At 45.0% G+C, this 27,138-nt stretch overlaps 1 protein-coding gene across 1 annotated transcript in view; it reads right to left on the bottom strand.

Annotated features, from left to right (window-relative positions):
• Nucleotides 1-5,772: 5,772 nt before the first annotated feature.
• Nucleotides 5,773-27,138, bottom strand: part of HEXA (hexosaminidase A (alpha polypeptide)) — a 25,008-nt gene continuing 3,642 nt past the window's right edge. Inside the window, exons 2-14 of the mRNA XM_004687501.2 lie at nt 16,068-16,160; nt 15,167-15,232; nt 13,699-13,745; nt 13,100-13,210; nt 12,122-12,223; nt 11,557-11,689; nt 10,494-10,674; nt 9,162-9,248; nt 8,811-8,883; nt 7,973-8,156; nt 7,711-7,801; nt 6,995-7,099; nt 5,773-6,016 (exon numbers count right to left, since the gene is read on the bottom strand). Of these exons, the coding sequence (XP_004687558.1) occupies nt 5,953-6,016; nt 6,995-7,099; nt 7,711-7,801; nt 7,973-8,156; nt 8,811-8,883; nt 9,162-9,248; nt 10,494-10,674; nt 11,557-11,689; nt 12,122-12,223; nt 13,100-13,210; nt 13,699-13,745; nt 15,167-15,232; nt 16,068-16,160 (1,337 nt within the window). The 3' untranslated portion in view covers nt 5,773-5,952. The remainder of the gene's footprint in view (nt 6,017-6,994; nt 7,100-7,710; nt 7,802-7,972; nt 8,157-8,810; nt 8,884-9,161; nt 9,249-10,493; nt 10,675-11,556; nt 11,690-12,121; nt 12,224-13,099; nt 13,211-13,698; nt 13,746-15,166; nt 15,233-16,067; nt 16,161-27,138) is intronic.

The following is a 27,138-nucleotide window of genomic DNA, read 5'->3' as shown; positions in this document are numbered from 1 at the left end:
GTATAACATCATTGGGTTCCACAATGCTCAGGTGGTCAGGCAGAGGCTTTTAGGGTCAGTCTTAGCACTGGGGTCCCGAGGTAGCATAATCTTCGCTGATGCCCAGCACACCTTACTGCAGCAGTGCATGGCATACAGTGGTGTCAACGTCATTAGCAGGGTCCACACTGGATCGTCAGACCATCCACAAGCCTTGTGGGTCTGGCTCTTGCTCTCGGAGCCTCGTGACGTACCTGTGTTTTGCCATGATGACCCGCAGCACACCACAGCCGTCCCTCCTCCAAGGCCTCCTGGGAGTTTGTGACGCAAACACTGCTGGGCAGTGGCACACAGAGCTTGTGGCCATTCAACCCAAGGCTCTACACGGCCTCGGGTGGCCGAGCCTCAGAGCCACAGCGGTCCTCTCCCAAACCAGCCAGCCCTCTCACCGAGAACACGACGTGTTCACCAAGACATTGTCTGTCCTGCTGGTGGCGTAACTCTGATCTCAACTCCAGACTAGCCAACGTTAGCTAGCTCTCGAGTGAGCAATTCATCCAATTCAGCTTTGAAGATGCCATCTCAGATACTTTATTCTGACTTATTTTTAAATTTACTAATTCTCTCTTCTATCTGTTCCTCTATAAGACCTTTCCATTACATTCCAGGTTTTGAATATATTTAGTTCTAGAGTTTCTTTTTGATTCTTTTAAAAAATATTTATATTATTTATGCATACAAGAACTGGGGTACAAGCCAGAGGTGTGGTAGGTGAGAGGATTCACCAGAGACAGAGTAGGGAACAGAACAGGCAGACTGAGGAAGTACACTGCTGAGGGGAGCAGTGGGCAGGTCAGGAGAGGTCTGCAGCATCATGTGGATCACCTCCCTGGCTGGGGATCAAACTTGTGTGGCAGTGGCTGCATAGCTTCATAGTGCTGTGCTTTAAAGGGTTGCATCACTAGGGAGGGCCTACCAATCAATTTTAAATTGCTGAAGTATTATATTATTTATGTAAGCATTGTATATCTACATCTGTATCATTTCATGTCATTCAAAACAAATTAATACTTTTCTCTGTAAAGTTCTTATATGTCTTTCATTAAATTGATTGCTAAAATCATATGATTGCCAGTATGAGTTATTTCCTTTCAACTAAAGAAATCCTGACCAACACAGGTAGGGTGTCAGGAAATTATGGATAGCACAAGAGACACATCATCTTTCAGGGGAAGGCTGGGACACATTTTTAATGAATTAGACAATGGGGGAATTTTAATAATTTAAAACCAGAAGCAGACATAAGCTGAGTTGAAGTTTGCATTGATGATTCTTTATCCAGGTATACCAGGATTTTCTTCTTGGTTCAGGGAAGATGTGATAGGCCTATACAAAGATAGTTGCAGTGTAGATGGAGAAGAGGAAATGGATCTGTTATAATCTAGAGTGGGTTTGATTTGATGACAGAGTTGAATCAATTATGGTAGATGAGAAAGAGTTAATGATTCCCAGATTTCTACTCAAAGGGTTAGAAGAAAACTAATCTAGAATTAGAATGGGGAACAATAGAGGTGGTGAGTTCTGGTTGGCATGAGTTTAAAATATAGTTTGGATATGATGGTAATATTGACAACTACCTCACTGGTTGGGATGAAATTTAAATAAATTACTATCTCATGAAGTGCCAGACATCGTAAGCACATAACATTCCCTTAGATGGAGCTGCACTGTATCTTCAATTTTCTAACTTAAGTGAATCCAGATAAACATCTGCTAATTTTCACTGAATTTCTATGTTCAAATACTTTTTCATAAAAATAGTTTACCTAGATACTGCCAACATGCCCTTTCCTGTACATTCACCGGAGGGGCAAAGGTCCTCCACTTTCCAGTGGGCCTGCCTGCCAGCTGCGCTCTCTTTACACACATACACACAGCCCACTCCCTTTTTTCAGTGGTATATAGTGAGCCATGAAGAATTTATTAAAAGGGTACTCCCTGGTGGCACAATAGGCTAAAGCACAGCACTATGATGTTGTAGCTGCCACTGAAGCACGAGTTTGATTCCCAGCCAGGCAGCTGACCCACACGGCACAGCAGACCTCTCCTGACCCACCTGCTGCTCCCCTCAGCAGTGTATTTCAGTACACCTGCTTGTTCTGCTCACTACTCTGTCTCTGGTGAATCCTCTCGCCCCCTCACCTCTGGCCTGTACCCCATTTCTGTATATATAAATAAATATTTTTTTTAAAGAATTTATTTACAAAGCTGAAAAACCACAGCTAAGTCTTAAGATAGGGAAAGGGGAATAGGTAATATTTCATCTCTTAAAAGAAATCTGAGGGCCCTCCCTGGTTAAAGCACAGTACTAAGAAGCTAAAGCCACTTCAGCATGAGTTCGATTCCTGTCCCGGAGGTCAACCACATGGCACGGCAGACCTCTCCTGACCTGCCTGCCGCTCCCCTCAGCAGTGTATTTCAGTACACCTGCTTGTTCTGCTCACTACTCTGTCTCTGGTGAATCCTCTCACCACCCCTACACCTCTGGCCTGTACCCCAGTTCTGTAAGCATAAATGAATAAATCTTTAAAAAAAAAAAAAAAGAAATCTGAAGCAAATTCAGCTACTGAGATGTGAGAAGCCAGGATAGTGGTTAACTATTTTATTCTCTCCACTTCTATTTAAAACATTGGAAATAAATTTTAGGAGTACTTACAGTGGTGGGGAGGATAACATGGCTGTGATAAGTGTATATTAATTATGTGAAAATCAGCAAAGCTAATGAACATGTTAAATGAAAAATGCAGAAGACACACATGTAAAAAGGATTCATCAAAAAAGAATTTTAACAAACTATGAAGATATATATGTGTGTACAGATACTTATACATACATATGTATAATACATATAAGTCATGAAAAATTAAACATTTCATTGAAATTAGTTAACATGTATTTGTAATACATATATTTATTTAAAAAGTATTAATTTACAACCTTTCAGATTTTGTTTATAGAGAAGAAAATACAGATTGATTTTAATAAAGCACTCAATTCCTACCTTCTTTATGAAAAAAAAAAAAAAAAGTATGTGATACACATTGTCATGGCCATTATTGATTAAGCTTACAAATGATATTGACAAAAACTATGAAAATCTAAACTTTAGAGTGGTGGTAATGCTGCTACCGAGTGTATATTTCTACATTAATATAAATTAAATTCAATCACTATACATATATAGTACCTTTCCCCTATCCTTGAACTTTCCTCTTTCTCTTGCTGGCACTCACCATTGCTGCGAAGTACCTGGTCCTTCACAAGTTCCAAGTCCTTTGCTAGCCTATCCCCATGCTAATCCGCCAAGGTGCTGCGAAAACACCAGATTCCAAGAAGAGAAGGGTCCTGGGAAGGGGAGAGGCCCAGTCGCCCTTCCAGCTTCGGTTCACTCCTTTTTACCCTTTCCCCACTAGGCTTGTTTTGAATCCCTAGTAGATTTCAGGTCAGAGCAGCCCTGACTCTGTGCCAGGAAATCAGTCTGGGCCTTTCCTCGCCCCCTGGTGGTGACAGAACACAAGTAGTTCTAGTCCTGTGCAGAGTAGGGTGCTGGAGACACAGGCCAGGTGAAGGGAGAAGTGATGGGGAAGTGTTGGGTCTGGTCAATGCAGACCCCCATCTCTGACATGTCAGCAGTCTGATGATGACCTTCAGGTAAATGCGTCGAGCTCAGTGACCCAGAGGAACAGTGGTGGAGGTGGGAAACAGCCCATCACACCACCAAAAGGACTTAGTCAGCCACAATATTTTGGTGAAACATTTCAGACAATGTTTGCAATAGGAATAGGAAAGCACAGAACCTTACTGCTTCAACACAGTGTTTTCAGGGTCTCTTTCTTCATCGATTTGAGACAACTTGGTGTCTGTTCCTATAGGGTTATCTCACTCCTAGTTTGATCAAGAAACAAGCACAGGCATTTGAGTTACCAGCATGTCTGCGGGATCCTTGCCTGAGACCACCCCACTGGTATCTGTGGCAAGAGGTAAGAAGGGGGTCCTTTGGTGGGGGCAGATAGCAGTTTTATCTCATGTCTCTCTAGGCCAGAGCCCTGGTGTTAGCTAATCTGGACTGTGTGAAAACCCTGTCCTCAAGAGGGCCCTGCAGACAGAAGGTAATGGCCCCCCCACCCCTAACCCCTTCAGAAACAGCTCAAGAATAGCGCTAGCATCCTTTAACCTGTTTCCCCAAAGAGTATGGTCAAAGGACTGAAGGATGCGGTTTAAGAATTCCATTGTATTCATATCCCTCCTGGGGCCTACCTTCCCCAAGTTTCTGCATCCACTGGGCTGGAAACTTTCTGAAAGAGATGCCTGACACTTCTCATTGTCTTTCTAGCCTGCGACCAGGTAAAAGAACTGAAATAATGATTAAAGAAATCCTCATCTAGAACAGCTGCTGAACACTACTGCCCAAGTGACACTGGGGCACATCACTTCTGAACCCACCAGGGGGCAGTCCAGGTGCACAGTGAGCTATTTCTCCTAGGTTATACTCCACAAGCACAGAAACCTCTTCCAGAGCCACTCCTTCCTCTCTTGCTCCCTCAGGGGTCCTGTCATCGTCTCAGCTCTTCTCATCAATTTTTTAAAATAAGATTTATTGGGCCCTCCCTGATGGCGCAGCGGGTTAGAGCACTGCACTGAGAAGCTGGGGCCACTTCCGCATGAGTTCAATTCCCGCCTGCCTGGGAGGTGACCACATGGCGTGTAAGACCTCTCCTGACCCTCCCGCTGCTCCCCTCAGCAGTGTACTTCGTCAGTCGGCCTGTTCTGCTCCCCACTCTGTCTCTGGTGAAGCCTCTCACCACCCCTGAGCCTCTGGCCTGTACCTCAGTTTTGTATGCACAAATAAGTCTTAAAAAAACAACAACAAAAAAACCTTTAAAATAATATAAAAAAGATTTACTTATTTATACATACATAACTGGAGTACAGGCCAGGGGTGAACAGGTGAGAGGATTCACCACAGAGTGGGGAGCAGAACAGGCAAAGATGTACTGAAATACACTGCTGAGGGGAGTAGCGGGTGGGTCAGGAGAGGTCTGCTGCCCCATGTGGGTCAGCTCCCCCACTCATGCTGCAGTGGCTGTGATAGCTTCATAGTGCTGCACTTTAACCCACTGCACCACCAGGGAGGGCCCTGTGTCATAAAATTTGAAGTGTTATTGTTATGAAAATAGGTGGGAGGAGGGGGTGAAATTTGCTAGTGCTTTAGGGGATTAACCAGGGCCTCTAGGAACCAAGTATAGAGGTGTTAAGACCACATATGCATTCAATAAAATTTAAATAATGGCCACATGAAATTGAAGTGACAAGCAGCTCAAAGTAAAAGACAAGCTCTAGGAAAGGGACGTGTGAAGGTATGTATGGGGGAGTGGCTGTATTGTGACCAAGTTGGGTCTGGAGCCCATGTAACTGCCCAGAACTTCTCTGTGCCCTAAAATCTCTTATTTCATATACAGACACTTTTTTTGAGGCTTAACTGGCCCTTTGAGGGGACTGACCAGACTGAGAATGGGGCCTGTCTGGACTACAGAGGTAGGAGGCACCACATACCTCAGAGGCTGAGTAGGGCAAGAAGAGGACTACTGTGGGCTTCATTCCCACCCTCTGCTCCTAACTTCTCTTTGGAGGCACATACTGGGCCCCTCTAAGCCCATCACTCAGGGGCAGAAGGCCAGGCCACACAGCTCCCCCATCCCAGGCAGTCACTTTTTTAAACACAGGTAATCCATGTTCATTATAGAAAAATGGTATATCACTCTTTATTGGACGCCAGCACCAGCACTAGCCCCCTTCTCTCCAGGCACAGGGCATGCAGGCAAGGGGCTCCATGGCCCGGGCGGGGTGCAATAGAAGCCTGGCCCCACTCTCACTCTCCTAGGGCCAGTACCTCCTTGGCCTGAGGCTGCTCGCTCAGGTGTGTTCAAACTCCTCTTCACAAAAGCCTACACCGAGGGGCTGGGCCTGGACACCTCGCCTGCAAGAGGATATAAAGAATCAGAATGCTTCAGATGGGAGTCAGCAGTACCTTCTTTACCACAACCAACAGTCTCCCCTCTTTCCTGTCCATGGGTCTCAAGCTGTCACAGTATACCAAAGTGACTCGGGGACCTCACTTCCAGAGATTCTTGCTTAGGCTGTTGGCAGGAATTTGCATTCTATAGGAACACCAGGAACTTGGGGGAACACTTCTCTGTTTCTAATCTTCCAGGATATCTCCCAAGCCCAAATAACTCAGTCCACTTGGAAAAGAGCTAGAGGCCAGTGCTCTGGGCCCATGAGCCCCCTTCATGACTGAGATGCTGTTAAGTGCAGTGGCAGTTACAGACTGAGGTACTATCCAGTTCATGCACAGGATATGAGCAAGATGTCCTGTCCGGAAGCCTCAGTTTCATAAGTTCCAAGACTTGACCACTCTCCTGAAGGGACCGCTAGGCCTGCCTCCTTTATTTTCCAAACAGGCAACATGGTTAGTGATAGGAAGGAGCTCAAAGTCTCCCAATGAATCACAGACACTTGAGGCTTAGACCCACCACAGTTGGCCAGCAGTCAGGACTCTGCTCTGCACCAGACCTAGCCGATGAATGACCTGGTCAGGAAAATTAGGACCCACATCCAACAGGTGTTGTGAGAGTCCATTTGAAAGCACAGCCATAGCCTAATATGCAGACTGCAGTCAGCCTTGTTCAAATTCTGATTCTGAGCAATTCTGGGGCAAGTCAATTAACTTCTCTATGCCTCATGTGCCTTTCTTTAAAATGTGGACTAAACTGTATCTGCCTCAGAGAAGAGTAATAAAGATTCGAAGAAATGACACCTGTACAGGGCTGAGCACAGTGCTTGCCACACAGAAGCCTCTGTACGTGTAGCCATTGTTAGCATTCTTGTCTGGTGGGTAAGAGGTCCCTTCCTTTGACCAGCCCACACCCCATGGAAAGGCCCCAGGGCTACTTACCTCAGCAGCTCACAGCGAAAGTTTGTCAAACGCTTAAAGGCAAAATCCAAGTCAGTCACAAACTTGTTGCTCCATAGCCTCTCGGCTACAGCCCCTCCTCTGGGCCTGGAGGAAAGAGGGTGAGCACCAAGTTAGGTCCTGTACTCCCTACAGGGCAGATGGACACCCACAAGTGACTGCCTTTTGTTCAGGCACTAGGCCGGCTCAGGGTCAAGGGATGAAGATGACACAGCGTATGGAACAACAGCCTGGCTGGAGCGCTCCCGGGGACTTCTAGGGTTCGGCTCCATCTTCATTAAAATGTGGGCCATGACTCCACTGCCCACATCTTCCAAAGATATAGGAGCCACAGTAGGTTTAATAGCATCATGAATTGGTGGTATTCTTAAATTAAATTCTACACCCAATCGAGCTTGGTGAAGTTGCTGAAGGAGTAAGGGAAAGTCTTTTAGGAGCTACAACTTCAGTGCTGGATCCTGAGCTCATCAGCTGTGTGTCTTTCTGTAAAGTGGGGTTAAAGTCTTCTCTGCCATATCTAATAGGCTTTCTTCTATCTGGCAAGTAGAAGCTAGGTGGGAGGATGACTGCAATGCCCCCTCTCTCTCAGGCCTGAATAAGGGGCTAGTCTGGGTGTCTGGAGAGGATTGAGCTGGTAAGGGAGAATCCCTGCCCCATGTCCACAAGACCCACCCTCCACATCTCCAGAGAAGCCTTACCAGAGCCTGGGGACCAGGTTTGTGCTGTCCACATACTCCCCCCACATACATGCCTCTCCACCAATCACCAGCTCCTTCTGCTTAGAAGTACCTGAGTGACAACGATCAATAGGCTGCTGTTGGCGGTGGGGTAACTCTAAGGTTTCCCCTCAGTCACCATCCCAAGGGAGCCCCCTTCTCAGGAAGGTCATTTTGTCTCCAAACCTAAAGTGTCTAGCCCAGACCTTCCCACCCTCTGCCCCAGCCTCTTCCCTGCTTTCACCTTCAAATGCCAATGGCTCCACCATATAGATTTCCTGCCAATCAGGGCCATAAGTTATGCGGTTCAGGTACCAGGGGGCAGAAAGCAGGGCCCGGTAGCCTGCCTTGGTGATCAGTTTCAGTTCTTTCAGGTAGTTCACCGGTATCTCTTCTCTCCACACCTGGACAATTGTATCTGGTCGTATCTGTCACAAAAGTTCAAAGGGCAGTAACAGTATGTAGCTGCATAAGATTCCCTTAGGAAGGTAGCCTCTGCCAGGGGTTATGCCTCTATATTCCTTAGCAGCCAAGTAGTTCTCTGTGATTCCTAACCATTGAGCTCCTAGCCCAGCACAGAGGCCAAGGACTCCATAGGTTGTAAGAAACTACCTGCAGTTTCTTCCCCTAGCCCTTCTGCTCCTCCTTGTCCACATTTAGATATTAATACTGGCTATGAGCTAAAGAGACAAATGGGAGGGGAGACCCAATAGAAGTTACTGTACCTTAGTCTCTAGATGTTTCTGAGGATGGGTCAAGGCCCCTACAGAGTTCCTGCATGTGGCAGGAAGGTGGGGTCTTACTGAACAGTACCACATGAGAAGGGTACCCTGGTACCACAAACTGGAAGAGCCTAGTTAGAAAAGAAAACCCACCCCACCCCAGGAATACAGAGTAGCCTAGTGGCTTGATCAATGTAGCAAGGGAAAGTAGACAGGGGCTCTGACAGCCACAGTTCCACAACCTTTTGAGGGGAGATATGGCCGAATCCAGACTAGGAATTCATGCAGAGACCACGGAAGGGCTGAGAGACCAGAGGGAGGTACTGCAGGTGGCTCCTTCTCTCTCTGCCCCTGGCTCACCTTGACTTTATTATCAAACACTTCCTGCCACACCACGTAGCCCTTGCCATAGGCAGAGACAATGTCCAGCAGCCTGGAGAATAAAGAAAGTGCCTGCTCAGTTCAGAACAGGCTCTGTGCTGATGGGGCCAGTGCTCTAGGGGTTGAGCTCGGTTAGGGGGTTTATTCCTAAGTGAGCAATGCTTTTCCAAGTTGGGAATTGACCACTCCAAGACAAAGATGGTAAAACAAAAGGACCTCTTTGGAGGTCCAGGAAATGGTCAAGGAGGAGGTGGCCCTAGTATAAAAAGTGAGGATCCCACAGGAGGTGACCCCCCAGAGACCATGCCCAACCCTCCCTCCTTTCCTCACCTCTGGATATAGTAGGACTCCAGCTGCTTGAAGTCATCACCAAAGCCTCTCTCCTTCATAAAGGCCTGGACATCTGGGTTGGACTTCCTGAATCACAAGAGAAAGTGAAGATTAATTCTTTCAGTATCCTCAAACTTCAAAGCCTGAGGATAGCCACTTGACCTCCCAAAACTTTCCCTATTTTCACCTAATAAACCAATCAGCTGAGAAGCTTAGAAGCACCAGATATGGAAGTTGTGGATGAACAAAGCTATATGAATGGGGCCACTGACATAAGCTGGGATAAGTCTGTCCTTGAAGGGCTTGGAGGTCAAACGCTAGAAGAGAACATTTATCCATCATTGTACATGTGATTCTGAGTCTTGGCTTGGGTGCTTACACACAGGATGTTGATGTCCCTTTCTAGCATGTATTCTGCTTCTCCCCTAAGAGTTATTCTTTATGCCAGCAGCTGGACACAAGTTGCTATGTGTTAGCTGCTGTAGTTCCCTTGTTGTGTAATATCAACATTCTTCCTGGAATTTTTGTCCCCTCCTCCACATCTGGAAGAAGTCAAAGGATTTCCTCAAGTCCACACCCATGCTCACTTGTCTAAGAAACCCTGCAACTTCCTTAAGTTAACTGGACCTGAATATGTGGACCTTACAACTTAATACTAATCAGGCACTGCAATTTATTAATCTCAAATTCAACTGTATCTTAACATTTCAACTGAACTATTGTAACCTTCAAAAGCACGATTGTTTCGGCCCTCCCTGGTGGCGCAGCGGGTTAGAGCACAGCACTAAGAAGCTGGGGCCACTTCCGCATGAGTTCGATCCCCGCCTGCCCCGAAGGTGACCACGTGGCATGGCAGACCTCTCCTGACCCGCCCGCTGCTCCCCTCAGCAGTGTACTTCGTCGATCTGCCTGTTCGGCTCCCTGCTCTGTCTCTGATGAAGCCTCTCTCCGCCCCTGAGCCTCTGGCCTGTACCCCAGTTCTGTATGCACAAATAAATAAATCTTTAAAAAAAAAAAAAAAAGCATGATTGTTTCTTCCACTACTGGACTTTTCCAAGAGGGAGCTATGTCCAGGGCTGGTTTTTCCCATAAGCATTTTGAGGATAATTCAGGCAGAAGGGAGAATTTTATACTCACAGCCTTGCTAAAATCAAGTAGGGTCTCCCTGTCAGTGGGCATAGGAAGGACCCAAAGCTGCACCACATGCACTGAGAGAAATTGCTGAGCTTTAGCTCCTGGGGAACACCTGAGACAGGCAGTCTCTTGGGAGCTAACATCTACTCTGACTAAGCAGTTCACCTGCCTAAGATAGGAAGATCTGTGGGTTCATACCAACATGTGAAGTCAACCTCATCTCCTCCAAGGTGAATATAAAAATCTGGGAAGACAGAGCTGATCTCCAAGAAGAATGTGTTCATGAATTCATAGGTATTGTTGAGAATGGGATTCACAGGTCCAAAGGTCCCAGAGGGCTGAGATCCATGATAGCAAGGAGTCAACAGTCCAGGGACGCCTAGGTCAACAGAGAACCGCACACATGTCACAAATATACAGACCTGTGTGCAGAGTCATACACAGAAAGACGTGATGTCACACAAAGTAAGATGATTATGTTCATACACCTTACCCACACAGGCACTTTAGGCACTCACAGACACTGGTAATTATGAGCATTTAGTCACAATCAAAGAAATACAAATATCTGCACAATCATGGACAGAGGCTGGGCCCCACCACAGTCAGCACACACAGCTGCCTTGAGACTCCCAATACTGCTCTCCTCTTATCACCTTTAGGCAGAATTTCGGTGAGAGAACCTAAAGCAGCCAAAGTGGCAAAAACTCTCTTCCCTTCTAAGGCACACCCTGCAGGGCATTAAGACAGGGACATCTGAGAAAATCTGCCCATATTTTAATAGTAATAAATGTGTGCCCCTCCCACCCCGGTGGAGCAATGGGTTAAAGTGCAGCACTATGAAGCTAACTGCAGCCACTGCAGCAGGAGTTCGATTCCCAGCAGGGAGGTGACCCACATGCTGTGGCAGACTTCTCCTGTCTCACCTGCTGCTCCCTTCAGCAGTATACTTCAGTCAATCTGCCTATTTTTTCCCCACTCTGTCTCTGGTGAATTTTCTCACCCCCTGCACCTTTGGCCAGTACCCCAGTTTTTGTATGTATAAATAAATGAATCTTTAAAAAAAAAAAAAAAAACAGTAATAAATGGCCTCCTTTGCTCAAAGGAAGTTCTGCCTATCTAAATGCCCAGGTGAAAGAAGTTGATGGAAAACATTCTTGCAGGAACTAAGGCTGGGGTGCACCACATTCAAGATCTAGTGTCTTGAAGTACCCCAGAAGGGGATCAGTGGACTCCCTCCAACCCCAGACATTATCCTCACCTTGTCCCCAGGAGAGAGTGTGGCCAGGAGTGTCAAACTCTGTCAACACACGGATACCCCGAAGTCGTGCATACTCAATCACCTCCTTCACATCTTGTGCTGTGTAGATGTGGGTGATAGGGTTGTAGGACCCCTAAAAGACACAGACACCATCAGGATCTCATTTCCCAAAGGCTAGCAGGGTAGAGGATACTTTAAATACCTCCAGGACTCTCTAGAAAATCTACACACAGTCTTTTGCTATCAGGGATCATCTTCATGGAACTTTATTATCATTTTCTCAAACTATCACATGTACTGTTTCACCTGAGTATTATAATGTCAGTGAAATGAACAAAGCAGGCATCAGCCCAAATAAAAAGAAAATGAAATCAGGAGAGATTATTTCCTGAAGGTCACAGAGCAAATTAAGGCAAAGTTTGGACTTAAAGTCTCCTGAATCTAAATCCAGTGCTGCCTTTCTGCTAGGTTAGAGTGTCCCTAAAACTGGCTGATCACAATAAGGGCCAGCAGTGTCACAGCCAGCCAGACTCAACCACTTGGTCTGGGCAGAGTGCAAACATACCTTTCTGGTGAGCTCTGGAAAGGTGAAGCTCTCATATGGGAAGGAGGAGTCATCAACCATATGCCAGTGGAAGACATTGAATTTATTGTAGGCCATGACATCCTGTAGGCCAGAGCATACAATTTGAACTCAGCAGTCTTGTTTTAGCCTCTAACATGGGAAGCTGGACAAGCTGGCAGGTTGTTCCCTGCACCACAACAGGCTCAACTTGCTTCAGATGCCTAGTTGCTGTTTAGACAGTTTCTCTAGCAAATCTTACCCAGAGGCACCTGACTTGGAGAGAAGACCTAGCACATTTCTTCTTTTTTGCAGAGCACATTCAACGATGGCCAACAATGCAGAATCCCCTCTTTCTGAGAGAAGATCTAGCCACACCGAGGAGGGCTCAGTTATATGGTACCCTGGGTTATTCCAAAAGCCCCCAAATAGTCAAAGACTAAGGGTTCCTCTTGTTTTAGGTCATCTGGTTTATTTTTATACAAACTGTGAGGTCTGTCATGAATGAAGTAGCCCAATGATCCATGATTTTTAGAAGGGATTTGTTTACTTCTTTGGTTCTACCAGAAGAGCAAAGGAAAAAATAGAGACCCAAGCTGAGTTGGTAACTGTCACATGAGACCATCCACCAAACTCTAGGTTTGGAACTTCCGCAGTTAAGGCTTTTTTTTAATGTCTCTACTATACAACCTCATCCCGAGCAAACTAAAGTTAGCTCTGCTAGATCAAAGAAGTCAATTTCCCAGACCACTTTTTATATCCCAGGAAGAGAGTCTCGATACTGGCCCACAGTAACCAGAGGAAGCCTTAAATCACTCTTGTTATTTTTTTGAGTCTGGCAGCAGGTCATTTTTTTCTCCTAGAGGCACACAAAGTTACATACATTGTCTCTGTAATTCTTTAGGAACATAGTACCTCGTCTACCCTTAGTCCCAATATCCCATAACCTTAAGGGCAAAGAAGGCCATAAGGTGTGGGTACCAGAGTGTCCAGGATGCTGGTCAGAGGCAGGTAATGGCGAGATGTGTCCAACAACAAGCCCCGGTGGGGAAAGCGGGGAAAATCCTCAATCTCCGTCTTATTGATAAAGAACTGTGAGGGCCAAACATGGAAGAAGTTAGGACTCAAAAGGAATTTACTGTGAGGATGGAGGGTTGGACTGATGACAAGACTCTTAAATCCACCTGGGACTAACTACAGACACCCTGTAGCAAGCTAACTAGCTCTTAAGTGCCCACACTCACCTCAGTGGTCATACGTCAGCACCCACCAGCAAGTACCTGTCCCAAGGCAGCCAAATAGAGTTGCCCTAACACCACCTGGTCTACAAATCATGGGTTTTCACTGACTGTTAATGTTTATCTTTTTCAAAGCAGTGTGATCTCAAGATCATTACTGAATAATGACTCAGCGGAACTAAGCTATATCCATTCTAAACAGGCCAAATCGACCAACTAGGCTCTTCCCTTGAGGTCATCTTTGAGCCACAAGGACTCTGTCTAATGCTATTTCCATAACTCTCGACATTGGGAGCAAACCCCAGAGATTTAAAAAGGGCCCCTTTGAGGGGCCACACTCACCGTGCCCTGAGGTGCCCTCCAAATGAGTTGGCTAAAGGTCTCCAGACCTGAAGGAAGTGGGGAGGCAAAGCAAAGACAGGGAGGTAAGAAAAAAGATGCATCCCTTTGGGAGGCCCCCACATGGCAGAGCATACTGCTTGGGCACACGTGAAAGTGAGGGTTACATGGACTTGATGACTCTCAACACTTATGAACTGGGGAAAGGAAAGCCAGTACTTATTTTTATTTTATATTTTATTTGAAGAGATGGCAGTATTAGTGCCTCTCTTAGCTAACCCTCAAAACCCTCTTATCTCTATTTCCTAAGCCTTGAACTCACAAGAACATTAAGGTTTTCCATGGGTCATGCCCATCACAAGTCATGGAAAGTGTTGCTCCTTCACTTCTTCTATATTAAACTGTGAGGAAGTGAGTATAAGCTTGAGTTTCCAAGGAGCCTGGTCAGGACACAGAAGACAGGGATCCATCGCTTTTGCTCTTCAGAGCTTAACAAGAATCCTCACCATTAGGAACTGAGGGGTGGAGGCAGCAGCTGCCCTGGGACTGCCTGTTCTGCCTCCGAGATCCATAGGAGGCATGTGGAGGCCAGAACCTTACATGCTCTCAGCAGCTAGAGCCCAGCAGAAGCCCTGTGAAGGATTCCCAGAGTCCCACGCTTTCAGACTGAAAGATTCCGTGAGACTGCAGCATCTCAACCGGGGCTGATTGCATGGATACTGTCTGGGTTCATCTCCGCTCTGATTTTGACACCCAAGGTTCTGAAGTCCCAGATCACCTCCTTCCCCAATCTGATCAACCATTAGCATCTGCATAAAAGGTGCAAATTTGGGGTGGGGGGACATGGCTGCTATGCCGTTTCTCAAAAACTTAAGGGAGGTTGTAGAGGAGCAGAGAGATCCCTTCATCATTCACCAGCAGAAAGGAGTAGAGTTATTTGACTAAATCTATATCTAGGGAACATTATCTTTTCAGTTAACTAAGAGGAAGGGCACAGGTCTATCACCTGTTAGCTACTAAAGCCCTCATTTTGCTCTATAAGCAATGTAGTTTTATATATTTTGTTTACCTTTGGGGGGACATTTACATATTGTTTTTGATAAAGTTTTCCATTTTAAAGAAACTTTCCTATTAATAGTCTTTCATGAGAGCTGGGCAGGCAGTGTCTGTGTCTGTGTCCTGCCCCTACTAGACCCTGAGCAGTAGCTTCCGGCTCTCCCACTGCTTCTCAGAGCTTCTGCTGCTGTACAGGTTAAAACCTCTCAACTTCTAGGGACAGTTGTGAGGAAAACACCCCCAGCAGGGAGATGGGGAAACAGTCCAGCTGGTTTCCAGAAAGAAAATTTCCTAAAGTCAGATATTTGGGCCCAGGCCTGTCCTCCCACCTCCACCATCATCCATTCTCTGTCTCTGTCAGCATTGCTATCTCTCTCTTTCTCTCCCTCCCTCCCCACATCAGGCCTCTGCTTACCTCGGAGGGCTCCCCAGACAGTCTCAGACAGGAGGAGACACTGCTCATCATTTATAGTCAGGGTGTCTGAAGTGACAGAAATGACCCCCATTTAGTTAAAAATTTCTATTCTCACATTATAGATAATATATTCAGTATAATAATGTGACCATTTTTCAAAAAAAAAATCTTTCAAAGAGGAGATATCCATAGAAACAAATAGCAGCAGGTCAATCAACCTGGGGCCAGAGTGTCTCTGTAGGCCCTGGAAGTGGTGTGAGAGGAGGATCAGGCTGGAGCACAGTACTCTGCAAAGCACCACCTGCCTTAAGGGACAGTTTTCCCCTTCAGAAACATGAATCCCATTCAATGTTAGCTGAAAGCATGACATCTCCTATTGACAAAGAGGCCAGGAACACTTGGAGGGCTAAGTGCAGGTTATGATGTCTCCAAGGCCTTTGTCATCCCCTTCTTTTCCTTCTGTCTACAGGCTGCAGCAACTTTATCCAAAAATGAGAGGAAATGGCATGTTTACTTTGGAGACTGAGAAGTTCCCAAATACTGCTGCTCAAGGAAGGCAGGAGGCCCTCAGGGGACTAAGGACCTGGCTTCAATCTCAGTACAAATGACCAAAGCCCCTTGGTCCACAATGTCAGTCTTTTAGAGAAAAATGAGGAAAGCACACCTATTCCTAAATTGGCAGTGGAATTATATACAGTCCAGAAGGCTGGTGTCCTATGGGACTCAACCTTCAGATATAACTAGAGCATAAAAAAAAAAACCCTCGCCTTCTATGGCTCTTGGCACTTGGGGACCGTCAGTCCTCAGTCATGAAGGATTCCAGGCCTAGTACCAGCCATCTAGAGCTGGAGCTCCAGAGGAGTGCATGCTCTTCTGGAAAAAGAAACAAAGAGGTACTTACAATTCTCCACTGACTCCAATGAAGGAAGTTGTTCACAATCAGGAGTGGCCACATAGATAATCAGAAATGACTTCTCTCTTACTTTCTTTTTTTCTGCAAGAACAGGGTAAACACAGTGTGAATGATCTGCTACCAGCACCTAGGTAGGACATTTATATGTTGCTAGAATGTAAATCAATCACGTCAGAGTAAACAGTGTTCAGTTCTACATTTTTAATATGACAATATTTTCCTGAAGAAGGGCACAGTTTTATACTCTGGTGTGCATGTCTTTCAACTTACTGCAGACTGGCACTTTAAGTAGCACTTCAGGAAGGTCTCCTGTCAGGAGGGTCTCCTGTCAGGAGGGTCTCCTGTCAGGAGGTCTCCTGTGCAGGGGTTGCCTGCGATGCCCCAGCTGGTGCCCCAGGGAAGGTACAGGGCAACCTGCTTGTTCTGCTCACCTTTCTCCTCTTCCCAAACAGGAAGAGGTGGATTTCTGACCAGCAGTGGAAAGCCACGCTGTGTGAGCCAACATACAGTCGAATATAGTTCTACAGATTCCAGTCTGTGTAGGAAAAAGCGCCAAACTCAAAAACTAATGCAAAGTCTCTTTCCCCTGTTACCATTTCTTCTTTGTGACCTTCAGGGTGGTTCTGGCTCTACTGCCTCAAGCCTGAACCTCACTGAATTCCTCCCCTCTATTCTTTTCTGGAGCCTCATGCATCCCCATTGTGACAACACCCAGGACTTCCCACAGAACTAGTCAGCGACAGAAGGGACTGGCAGAAGGCAGGGAGAGAGAATTCAAAACCTAGTTGGAATCTCAAATACTATGTTTCTAGACAGAATGAACCCAAGAGAGTTGAGCCATCTCAAGGAAGCCGGCTCAGACTTCCTGAATCTCAGCTCTGAGATCTGCTCTGAAGTGAGCCTATTTTTTTAATCACCACAAGCATATTCCTTTCACTCCTAATAAAAATCCTGTATCCTCATACAAATGCCAGCCTAAATCCTGCAGGGAAAAGGAATATTAAACTAGTTTGGACCAGACCAACTCACAACTCCATTCTGGACCTTAAAAACTCATCCCCAGCATGAAAGACAACCAAACTTTCAGGGCAGACCCCACTCTCAAACCAGAATCTGTCAGGTCATCCCAAGCAACCCATGCAGGCAGGTCTGATGCATGACGACCTGAGATAAGCAGACTGGGAATCTTAGTAAGAACCTTCTGCTCAGTTCCTGGCATGCAACTCAGTCCCTGATATGAATCTTGCTTTAAATTAGACCATGCACTGTTATGAGGCAGGCTGGACCTGGAAGGGGGGGGGGGTGTGTTCCATGACTGACGCTTTACTTACCCTTGATATGCCATTATATGACTCACTTCTTAGAATGTAGTCATGTCATATCTCACCATGTACAGCTACCAATGCAAACCCTCCCGGAACTTTGTAGAAATAAAAGTATATATAAGCCCTTGACTTCCTACAGATGGGGCTCAGCCTTGGGAGGCAAATGTGCTGAATCAGCACCAGTGCATTAAACCTGCTTCTTGTTAGCTCAGGTGTCCAGATTTCCTTTGTGCTATAGAACAGGTCAGATCCCAAAGACCAGGGAAGGCTTAACAGAGGGATAGGGTGAAGAGAACTATATGCTTCCGCATCCCCACAGATCAAGGAGAAACTGCTCTTATCACCCCTGCAGATGCCTCTGCAGAGCTTATCCACATATCTTCCACAGTGGTCATTGAAAAGAGGGCAAGGGGGGGGCTCCCTGTGGCTTAGGGGTCTCCACACTATCAAGCTACTTAGACCTGAGTTCCATCTAGCCAGGGAGGAGACCCACTGTGCAGCAGACCTCTCCTGCTCACCCACTGCTCCCCTCAGCAGTGTATTTCAGTTCTGCTCCCCACACTGCTTCTGGTGAATCCTCTCAACCACCCCCACCTCTAGCTTACACGCCAATTCTTTTATGCATAAATAAATAGAAATCTATTTTTTAAAAAAACAAAAGGAAAAGAGAGCAGAAGTCCTGAGATTTAGCATTAATTCCCTAGGCCTCAGACTACCAAACTGAGGAGAAATCACAACAAATCCACAGGCAACTGCCTGATGACAAGAAAGGCTGCTAGCGCAGCAGATTTATCTGAAATGCCACTTAGGAGATTAAAAAAAAAAAATCATTTTTTTGTTGTTAACATTTTTGTTTTTCTAAACCACACCTGCACACCAATCCCTAAATTTATAGTCCTTTAAAGAAATTACTTTGAAAACGCCTTTAAAGATCTGAAGAAAATGAAAGGACCTTATTTCTAGAAAAATAGCCCTAATTTAAGGGCTCACCCTTCCCCCACTTCCTGCCTTCAATTTTATGAAGATTCCAGTCCTAAGTGCCCCTCAGGGACTCATATGGGTCTGGGCAGATAAAAAAACAGGGCCCAGGGTACTGCTAAGAAGAGAAGGGGGGGGGGAGAGATGTGAGCACTGGCAAAACAGAGGGACACTGGGTCATTTAAAAGGATGTAAACAGAATACCATCATTGTGGTTTCCACCCCACCCCCCAGTTGCTATGCAGAAGAGAGCAGGAAATAGGCAGGAAACAGGCCAGTGCCCAGACACCCACAGCCAGCACTGAGAAGAACTCAGGAGTGAGGAGCCAGGATGGCAAATAGCCCAACCAGTCAGCAATCTCCTGGGATACTCATCATGAGCCCAGGGGGGGACAGCAGGAAATTCTGAAGCCAGTGTGCTCAGGAAGCAGTGTGCAAAACACAGCCGTGAGCTGGGGAGTCAGGAAAGGTTAGTTCTGGTTCTATGGCTGCCAAGTTAAGTGAGTCTCAGGGTTCCCACTTCCTCCCCTGTAAACAATGGCAGGTTGGGACAGATTCCAACTGCTGCTCTTCAAAGCCAATATCTGGTGATGCCAAGGAATAATCACAGATCCCAGGGCCTCCACTCCAAGACCACAGCCTCCTAGTTCTGTAACGGGTGGTCCCTAGGAAAAGAGGAGGTTCCAGGTTCCCTGCCCCACCCAAAGGAGGGTGGAGCTGAGCAGGGAGGAGAAGAATCTGGAGTTAGAGGAGAAAGGAGACTGGATGGAGAGCCAGAGGAGACCTGAAGGAGGCACAGGAAGCAGAGAGTCATGTGAAGAAGCTTTGTCTTGTTTCTTGGCTCTGGACTGGGTGAAACATGTGGGTGACAGCCCTGTAGGGAGGTTTACTATGGCAGCGTTTATCTTGATTTTGATTTTGCTCTTTTCCTCCCAGACTTGTCTGGCCATTTCTGACCCTTTTCTATGAGTCCCCGCCACAAGGTGCTTTAGTCTTGTGGTGGGCTGTCAGGCCTTGCTTTGGGCCAATCCCTTTGGGTGGACTTACCCACGAGGGGACAGGTAACTTCAGGTGTTTGATTTAGAAACTATATTTTTGTCTTTTCTGTATTGCACACTGATTGTATTAGAGTTCCTTTCCATTAAAGGTTTTGTATGTTTTGTCTTGATGCTGCAGACGGCAGAACCCATTTAAAGCAGGCAGGTTTGGGGGTCTAGGGGTGCCCTGGGGTGCCCTTCTCACTGCCTTGTAACAGTTCCATGGCTCCTGCATGCCCCTGCTTTAAAGTTTGTGCTTGTTTGTTTAGAGAGTTGAAAATAAATGATTCAAATGATACAGAAGTGTTTATAATAAAAAAAAAAAAATTGGGGAGGGGCCCTCCGTGGTGGCACAAGGGGTTAGAATGCAGCACTGCAAGCTGGAGCAGCTGTTTCAGTGTGAGTTCGATCCCCTGCCCTGGAGGTGACCCACATGGCACAGCAGACTTCTCCTGACCCCGCCCGCTGCTCCCCTCAGCAGTGTACTTCATCCGTCTGCCTGTTCTGCTCCCCTTTCTGTCTCTGGTGAATCCTCTCGCCGCCCCTGCACCTCTGGCCTGTACCCTAGCTCTGTATACATAAATAAATAAATCTTTAAATCTTTAAAAAAGGAATTAAAAAAAATTTTTGGCACTTCACCCTCAAGCCCCTTGTCAGAATATTAGTTTTCTACCCATGGTCCCCTTCTTAAGCATGCTTTTGCCTCATTCATCACAGACAGATCAGCTCTGCATATGGATCTCAGACCCTTCTTCTATCAAGGTGCCACTGTTATACTTTCTCCATATGCCAGTACTGAGAACCTTCTATTTCCTGTCTGTACTCAGCCTCTCTCATCTTCACTTCATTCCTTGCCAGCCTGAGGGGGATCAGTGGACAATCAGAAGAGAACTTCCATCCACCTCTACCTTTCCTTTTCCTTCCTAACAAAAACATCTGCAACATGCACCTCATCTTTACCTTCTCCTCCTCTCAGGTCAGTGGAAAGGGTATCCTGAATCTTTGCTCAGGATCCTCTTAAATAAATGATTTCTCTTTTTCTAAAGTCTTCATCAGCATGAAAGTGCTTGAAGACTTTCTGTCTCAACTGCACAGCATCTCACCTAGTCATTTTTTTCTCTCACCTTCTGGTCGGAGGAAAACTCTAGAGGGAATAGAGCTGAGATCGTTAGGTATTGAACTCCAAAGTCAGATCTGAGTTCCAATCTTTTCTAGTCATGGGACTCTGGGACAAGTTATTTTCCCTTTTGGAACTGTAATTTCCTCATTCGTGAAGCAGAGATCACTAAGTACCTACCTTGTTGGGCTACTGGAATATTAAATGAGTTAATGCAATCTACCTTTCCGTCCCATTCTTCCTCAGGAGCTTAGGGCCCATACACCTTCACTCAAATGTCTCAAAAATACTTTGAATCTTAAAGCCAAACTGAACTAACTTTTCAGTCCTCTTCCTGGCTGATCTTCTTTCTCCGTTTGATAATAGCATCATCTACTACTTTACCCAGGTTGGAAACCTCTAGTTAGCCAACCTTTTTGAATAGATCCACAAATTTATTCTCTCAGAATATGTAGACTTTCTACCATGTGTCAAACACTGCTAAGCAGTGAGATTACCACAGTGAAAAAAGAAAGACCAATTAAGTCTCATAACTATCTCTTAATACCATCTTCCAGCCCCCACTGGGTCAATGCCTTAATTCAGACTCTTATAAATTCTCTGCTGGATAACTGTAAAAAACCCTCGAGTTGGAAATGCTTCTAAGTTTTTGAGATTATAATAAACAATGCTCTAGTAAATAAACATCTGTGTGTGTCTTCTTTTTTTAAGCAATTGTGAGAGCTTTTCATAGGAAAATTCCTAGAGATGGAAATGTCAAGCCAAAGAAATGACAATTCTTGGTTGTAGCAATGCCACATTTCTCTTACAAATTACTATGCTGATTTATATTCAAACCAATATTCATGGGCCCATCCAAAACTAGGCCATCGCAATTCTTTTTCATCTGTGCCTGCCTGCACATAAAAAGTTTTTGAACTTGTATTTTCTTTAGTAATGACCAAATTTAAATACTGCTTTGCATTTACTGGACATATTCGTTACTCTTTTTTTTTTTTTTTTAAAGATTTATTTATTGTTGCATACAGAACTGGGGTACAGGCCAGAGTCTCAGGGGCGGTGAGAGGCTTCACCAGAGACAGAGCGGGGAACAGAACAGGCAGATCGACGAAGTACACTGCTGAGGGGAGCAGCGGGCGGGTGAGGAGAGGTCTGCCACGCCATGTGGTCACCTCCGGGGCAGGCGGGAATCGAACTCATGCGGAAGCGGCTTTAGAGTCTCAGTGCTGTGCTTCAACCCGCTGCGCCACCAGGGAGGGCCCTCTTTTTTTTTTTTTAATTAATTTTCTTGTATTGATTTGTAGAGCTCCTTTGAGAATTTAACCTTTCCTTTTAAGGCTACAAAGAGTTGCCCCATTTTGTTCTTTACTTTTCAACCTTAACCGTTTCTTTTGCTTCGATTTTTATGTATGTAGTTACATCTATTCATCTTTGTTTCCCAAGATTTATTTATTTATGTATACAAGAACTGGGGTGTAGGTCAGAGATGGGGGTGGTGAGAGTATTCGCCAGAGTGTGGAGCAGAAGCTGATGTACTGAAGTACACTGCTGCGGGGGAGGAGTGGGCGAGACAGAAGAGATCTGCTGGGGATCGATCTCATGTCCTAATGGCTGGCAATTGCTTGCTAGCACTGTCTTTAACTCCTGAGCCATCAGGGCAGACCTGTCCATCTTTCTTTTTTATGGGTCTCTTTATATGCTTGCTTAGAAAGACCTCCTGTACCCTGAAATTATATGAATAGTTTCCTTTGAATATTCCTTTGAATATTTTCTTAATTTATATTTTTAACCAAGTACCATTGGTCATTATTATTAATATTTTGGAAGTACAGGTCTCCCCCTTCAGGTATAGTTACTGTAAGTGAAAGTGGCCATGGTCCTCCTCCATAGTCCCACTTTATTCTCACCCTCCCCTTCCCATTTGGAAGCCTTATGGCATACCTTTTCTCTTTAAATGTTTAATCCACCTGGAATTTACTTTTGTGTTTGGTAAAGATTTAATTTTTTTCCAAACAGATAACTAGTTACCCCTATATATTTATCATTTCACTTTTGATTGGGTATGCTTCCTTTACTGTGTTAAATTTTCAAATATCTATGAATTCTTGATTTTGGAGCTTACTTGTTGGCAATTTTATAGTCAGGGAATCCACCATGTCATATTTCTATAATCTTTTTTGTCACTGCTCATATCAAATACCTCTTCTCATTACTGGACCCACACTCTCATCCCTATATAGGTTTACTCTCCATCAACCACCTGTACTAAGCATCGCCCATCCCCACAAACCATCTTGAACCTTATTCTGTGGTTATTTAACTACCCACATCCTCAGAGTCTTCTACTTCCTACTTAATCGAAAACTGACTCCCCAGGAATGCTACTTCCCCCACAAATTGCTCTGAAAGGTAGCTCCTCACATCAGAGGGTTGCGAGACTGCTTCCAGATCATCCCCTACCACCAAGTGAGAAAAGCATCTCTGCTGTGGCTCAGGCTACCCAATTGTAGCCTGACCCTCCCTCCAATTGTAGTCTCAAGACCCTCCCTGTCACAATACCCTGTAGCTTCCTGATCACTTCTTTATTTCCCTACGCTTTGATTGTATCCCTGGTCTTCCTCTCTATCCTAAGGCTGCTAACATCCCAGATTTCCAGCACTCGAGAAGATGAACTAATGTCTCATCTTAGCAGTTACTGATCACATTCTCTTCCTCCTCAATACTCTCCCATTATCACCTTTTTGACCCTCTTGTCCCATGCTAGAGTTCTGACTCATTCTCTCAAGTTTCCATTACCATGTAGCTGTTTGCTCACACTCAACAAAGTACAGCATCAAACTCACAGTTTAAAAAAAAAAGCCTTATGTTTGCCTCGCCCTGGTGGTGCCAGGGGTTAAAGCACAGTACTGTGAGGCTGCCAGCAGTAGATGCAGCAAGAGTTTGGTCCCTGGCCAGGGAAGTGACTCACATGGCACAGCAGACCTCTCCTGTCCCAGTCACTGCGGCCCTCAGCAATGTATTTCAATGGATCTGCCTGTTCTGCTCCCCACTCTGTCTCTGGTGAATCCTTTCACACACACACACAGACACACACACACACACACACACACCTGTGCACCTCTGGCCTATACCCCAGTTCTAGTATGTACAAATAAACAACTCTTTAAAAAAAAAATTTCATCCTGCTGCTTAGTCTTTTTTTTTTTTTTCCACTCCAGACCTAACCTCCCTTCCCTTTCTCTCCTTCTATTCCTCCTATCTTTGCTAAACCATAAATCTGGAGTCATCCTGACAACATCTTCCTGCTTCATAACTCCACAACTGCAAGCATTCCACCTCCTAAATTTTTCTTCAATTTTGCAGTTTTTTCTGTTCACAACCATCAATCTACTTCAGCTATTGTTGTCTCTTACCTAGACTGCTGTAACAGGCTTTTAACAGGGTTTCCTGCCTCTGGCCTTACTCCCTACCAATCTCCAAGGCAGGAAGAATTTAGTCATATCACTTACCCTGTTTAGTCGCCTTCCTACCAAGGCTCACCATTTTACTTTCCTTGGTCATCTACCACTTCTCCAGCTTCAGAATTTTCTGATCCACCTGAGGCTGTGGAGTTTCTTGAATCTGGCATGAAGGCTTCTTGCTAGTGCCCTTTTCTACATGTCATTCTGTCTATGTGGCTTTCTACCTCCACCCCCATAATTCTTACTTTCAGATCCAGTCAAACAGCTTTTTATGGAAACCCTTTCAGAACACACACACACACATACATGCACACGTGGGCTTTACTCTTCTGCACTCCAAAGCACCTGTATTTCAATTAGCATCAAAAATCACATCTATTTTGTGTTTGTATCCCCACTTCCAGAGATTAAGCTCTTTAAGGATAGGGGTAATTCAATTAACACACTGTGCTAGTGACAGATTATAGTTGCTTAACAAATACTACTTGTACTAAGGGTGGATGGAAGTCATTAAGTACAACTGGAATCTCATAATGATGGGCTGGAGATCAAAATATTCATAACCTGAGTGCTAATGATTAAACGATTACATGACAGAACTATTTCAACTAATTAACAATGAGGTGTGACCAGGGCTTAGTCTCAACAGAGGCCAGTAGTTTTCCAATATGCTAATAGGTATAATGAATGGGAAAGATATTTGTGAGCAGATTGCCCAAAGACTGCACAGTGAAAAGAGCAAATCTTCGTAGACAAGACTGATTGGAATTTCTGTACCACTACTATTAGCTATATAGCTCGAAGCATTTTCTTGGTTCTAAAAAATGGAGATAACATCAACCCCACAGAGACAATATGAACAAAGGGTATAACATCTGGCAAGTTTCAGACATTCAATGAACACTAATTTCCTTCCTTTTTCTACTTCTCTTTTTTGAATAAGTCAGTTTTGCCACCAGCATAGAGGAGATGAGACACATGCTTGTGGGATAACCCCACCAAGGCAGCTTCCTTGCGGGCTCTTCACGAGCTTCTTACAGGAGTCAAGGCTCATTACTGTGTTTTAGCACCTTATTTGGGGAAAAGGCTGACCCCAACATATAAAGGGGACATGAATGTGAAACTCAGAATTTGTCTTGAACTAGTCAAAAGACCAAAGTCTCACCACTGTGGGATCCTACTACTAATTATTACCAGGCTAAGATTAAACAAGATAATAGTTAAGTTTTTTCATCAAGAACGTAGTAGATTAACTGGTAAACCATCTCCCTTGCTCCCATCCTAAAATTTACAAAAGAATGGGAGGCTGCTTACTGACACCCAAGCTAGCAAATAGTCGTATTTCTAGTATCTGGCCTATGCTTCTAGAGGAGAGAATTCTACACCAATCAACCCAAGCGCCAATCAACCTCAAGATCAGGACACAATAATAGCAACACTATTTGATAAGGATCAGAGCCGAGTGCAAGGCCAGAAAGCTTAAGCAATGTCACAGTTTAAAGCAGAAATAAAGGAAGTAAAAGAAGTTACTGACCCCATAATGGGTGCTATTCATTACAGCCAAGAATAGAGAAGAAAAACAAATCCATTTCTCCATTACAAGGGACTACAAACCCATAAACCCTTAGGCACATAGAAAATCCTTTACCTCTACGGTCCCAGCTTCTTCTTTGCTGGTTTGGTTGTCAGGACCCACACAAAGGTGGGAGAAAGCTCTTGATTCCACTGTTTAAGCCTCTTGATAGTATTCATTAATTCTGTTCATTTACATTGATTCTATTCCAGAGTCAGCAAAGGAACTACTGAAACATAATAGTGATCTCTCATTTTTTCTTAAGATGTACTTATTTAGGCATGTAAGAACTGGAATACAGGCCAGAGGTGGGGAGGAGGGGCGGGGAGAGGATTCACCAGTGACAGAGAGGGGAGCAGAACAGTCAGATCTACTAAAATAAACTGCTGAGGGGAGCAGCAGGTGGGTCAGGAGAGGTCTGCCACTCCATGTGGGTCCCCTCCCTGGTAGAGTATTGAACTCGTGCTGCAGTGGCTGTGGATAGCTTCATAGTGCTGCGCTTTAACCCACTGCGCCACCAGGGAGGGCCCGTGGCCTTTCATTGCTAAAGTATTTGTTGGTCAATAAAATTCTTTTCCTTCTGTTTAACCAACGGGAAAGCAACTGAGGTTTATGCCTTTAAAAGTCTAAGAAGTCAACAGCATTGTGCAGCAAGAGACTACCTATGGGGGCGGGGGGAGCTTATACCTGAAATAAAAAACAAAACAAAAAAGAAATTATCAGTTGACACAAACAAAACAACCCCACAATAAACCTGCAATGGCCTTTCTTTTTTTTTTTTAAAGTAAGGTTTTGTTTTTTTTTTTTTATGCTCACAGAACTGGGTTATAGGCCCGAGGCGCAGGGGTGGTGAGAGGATTCACCAGAAACTGAAGTGGATCACTTCCAGGGGGCAGGGATCGAACGCACCAAGGCAGCTGCAGCTAGCTTGCAGTGCTGCGCTCTACCCCATTGTGCCACCCAGGAGGGCCCTTCTTCTGTGTGGAAGTGATGAAGCAGAGTGGAAGGGATGCCCAAAAACCAGAAAAGCGGGTCTGGAGTGCAGACTTTTTACATTTTATTTTGTTGTATTTTTAAAATTACCAAGTACTTGGAACTGAGGTCAAATGGTTAAGCTGGCTTCAGACCCTAAAATATAAAGAGGTTAAAAAAAAACTTATCTTTTTGGCCAACAAGCATATGAAGAAATGTTCAACATCACTTGTAATAAGGGAGATGCAAATTAAAACCACAATGAGATACCACCTCACCCCAGTCAGAATGGCACATCTTCAAACAACTAGCAACAACAAATTTCGGCGAGGATGTGGAGAAAAAGGAACTCTCCTGCACTGCTGGTGGGAATACAAACTAGTACAACCACTATGGAAAACTGCTTGGAGGTTCCTCAAACTGCTAAAAATGTAGCTTCCATATGATCCAGAAATCCCACTTATAGCTATCTACCCAAAAGACACAAAAACACTGATTCAAAAAGATACTTGCACCCCATGTTTATTGCTGCTTTATTTACAATTGGAAAAACATGGAAGCAGCCCAAATGCCCAAAAGTAGATGACTAGATTAAA

The sequence above is a fragment of the Condylura cristata genome, unplaced genomic scaffold (assembly GCF_000260355.1).
Source record: "Condylura cristata isolate star-nosed mole 26May11 unplaced genomic scaffold, ConCri1.0 scaffold00023, whole genome shotgun sequence".
In the NCBI taxonomy this organism is placed as follows: domain Eukaryota; kingdom Metazoa; phylum Chordata; class Mammalia; order Eulipotyphla; family Talpidae; genus Condylura; species Condylura cristata.
This window is presented reverse-complemented; position numbering and strand designations above follow the sequence as displayed.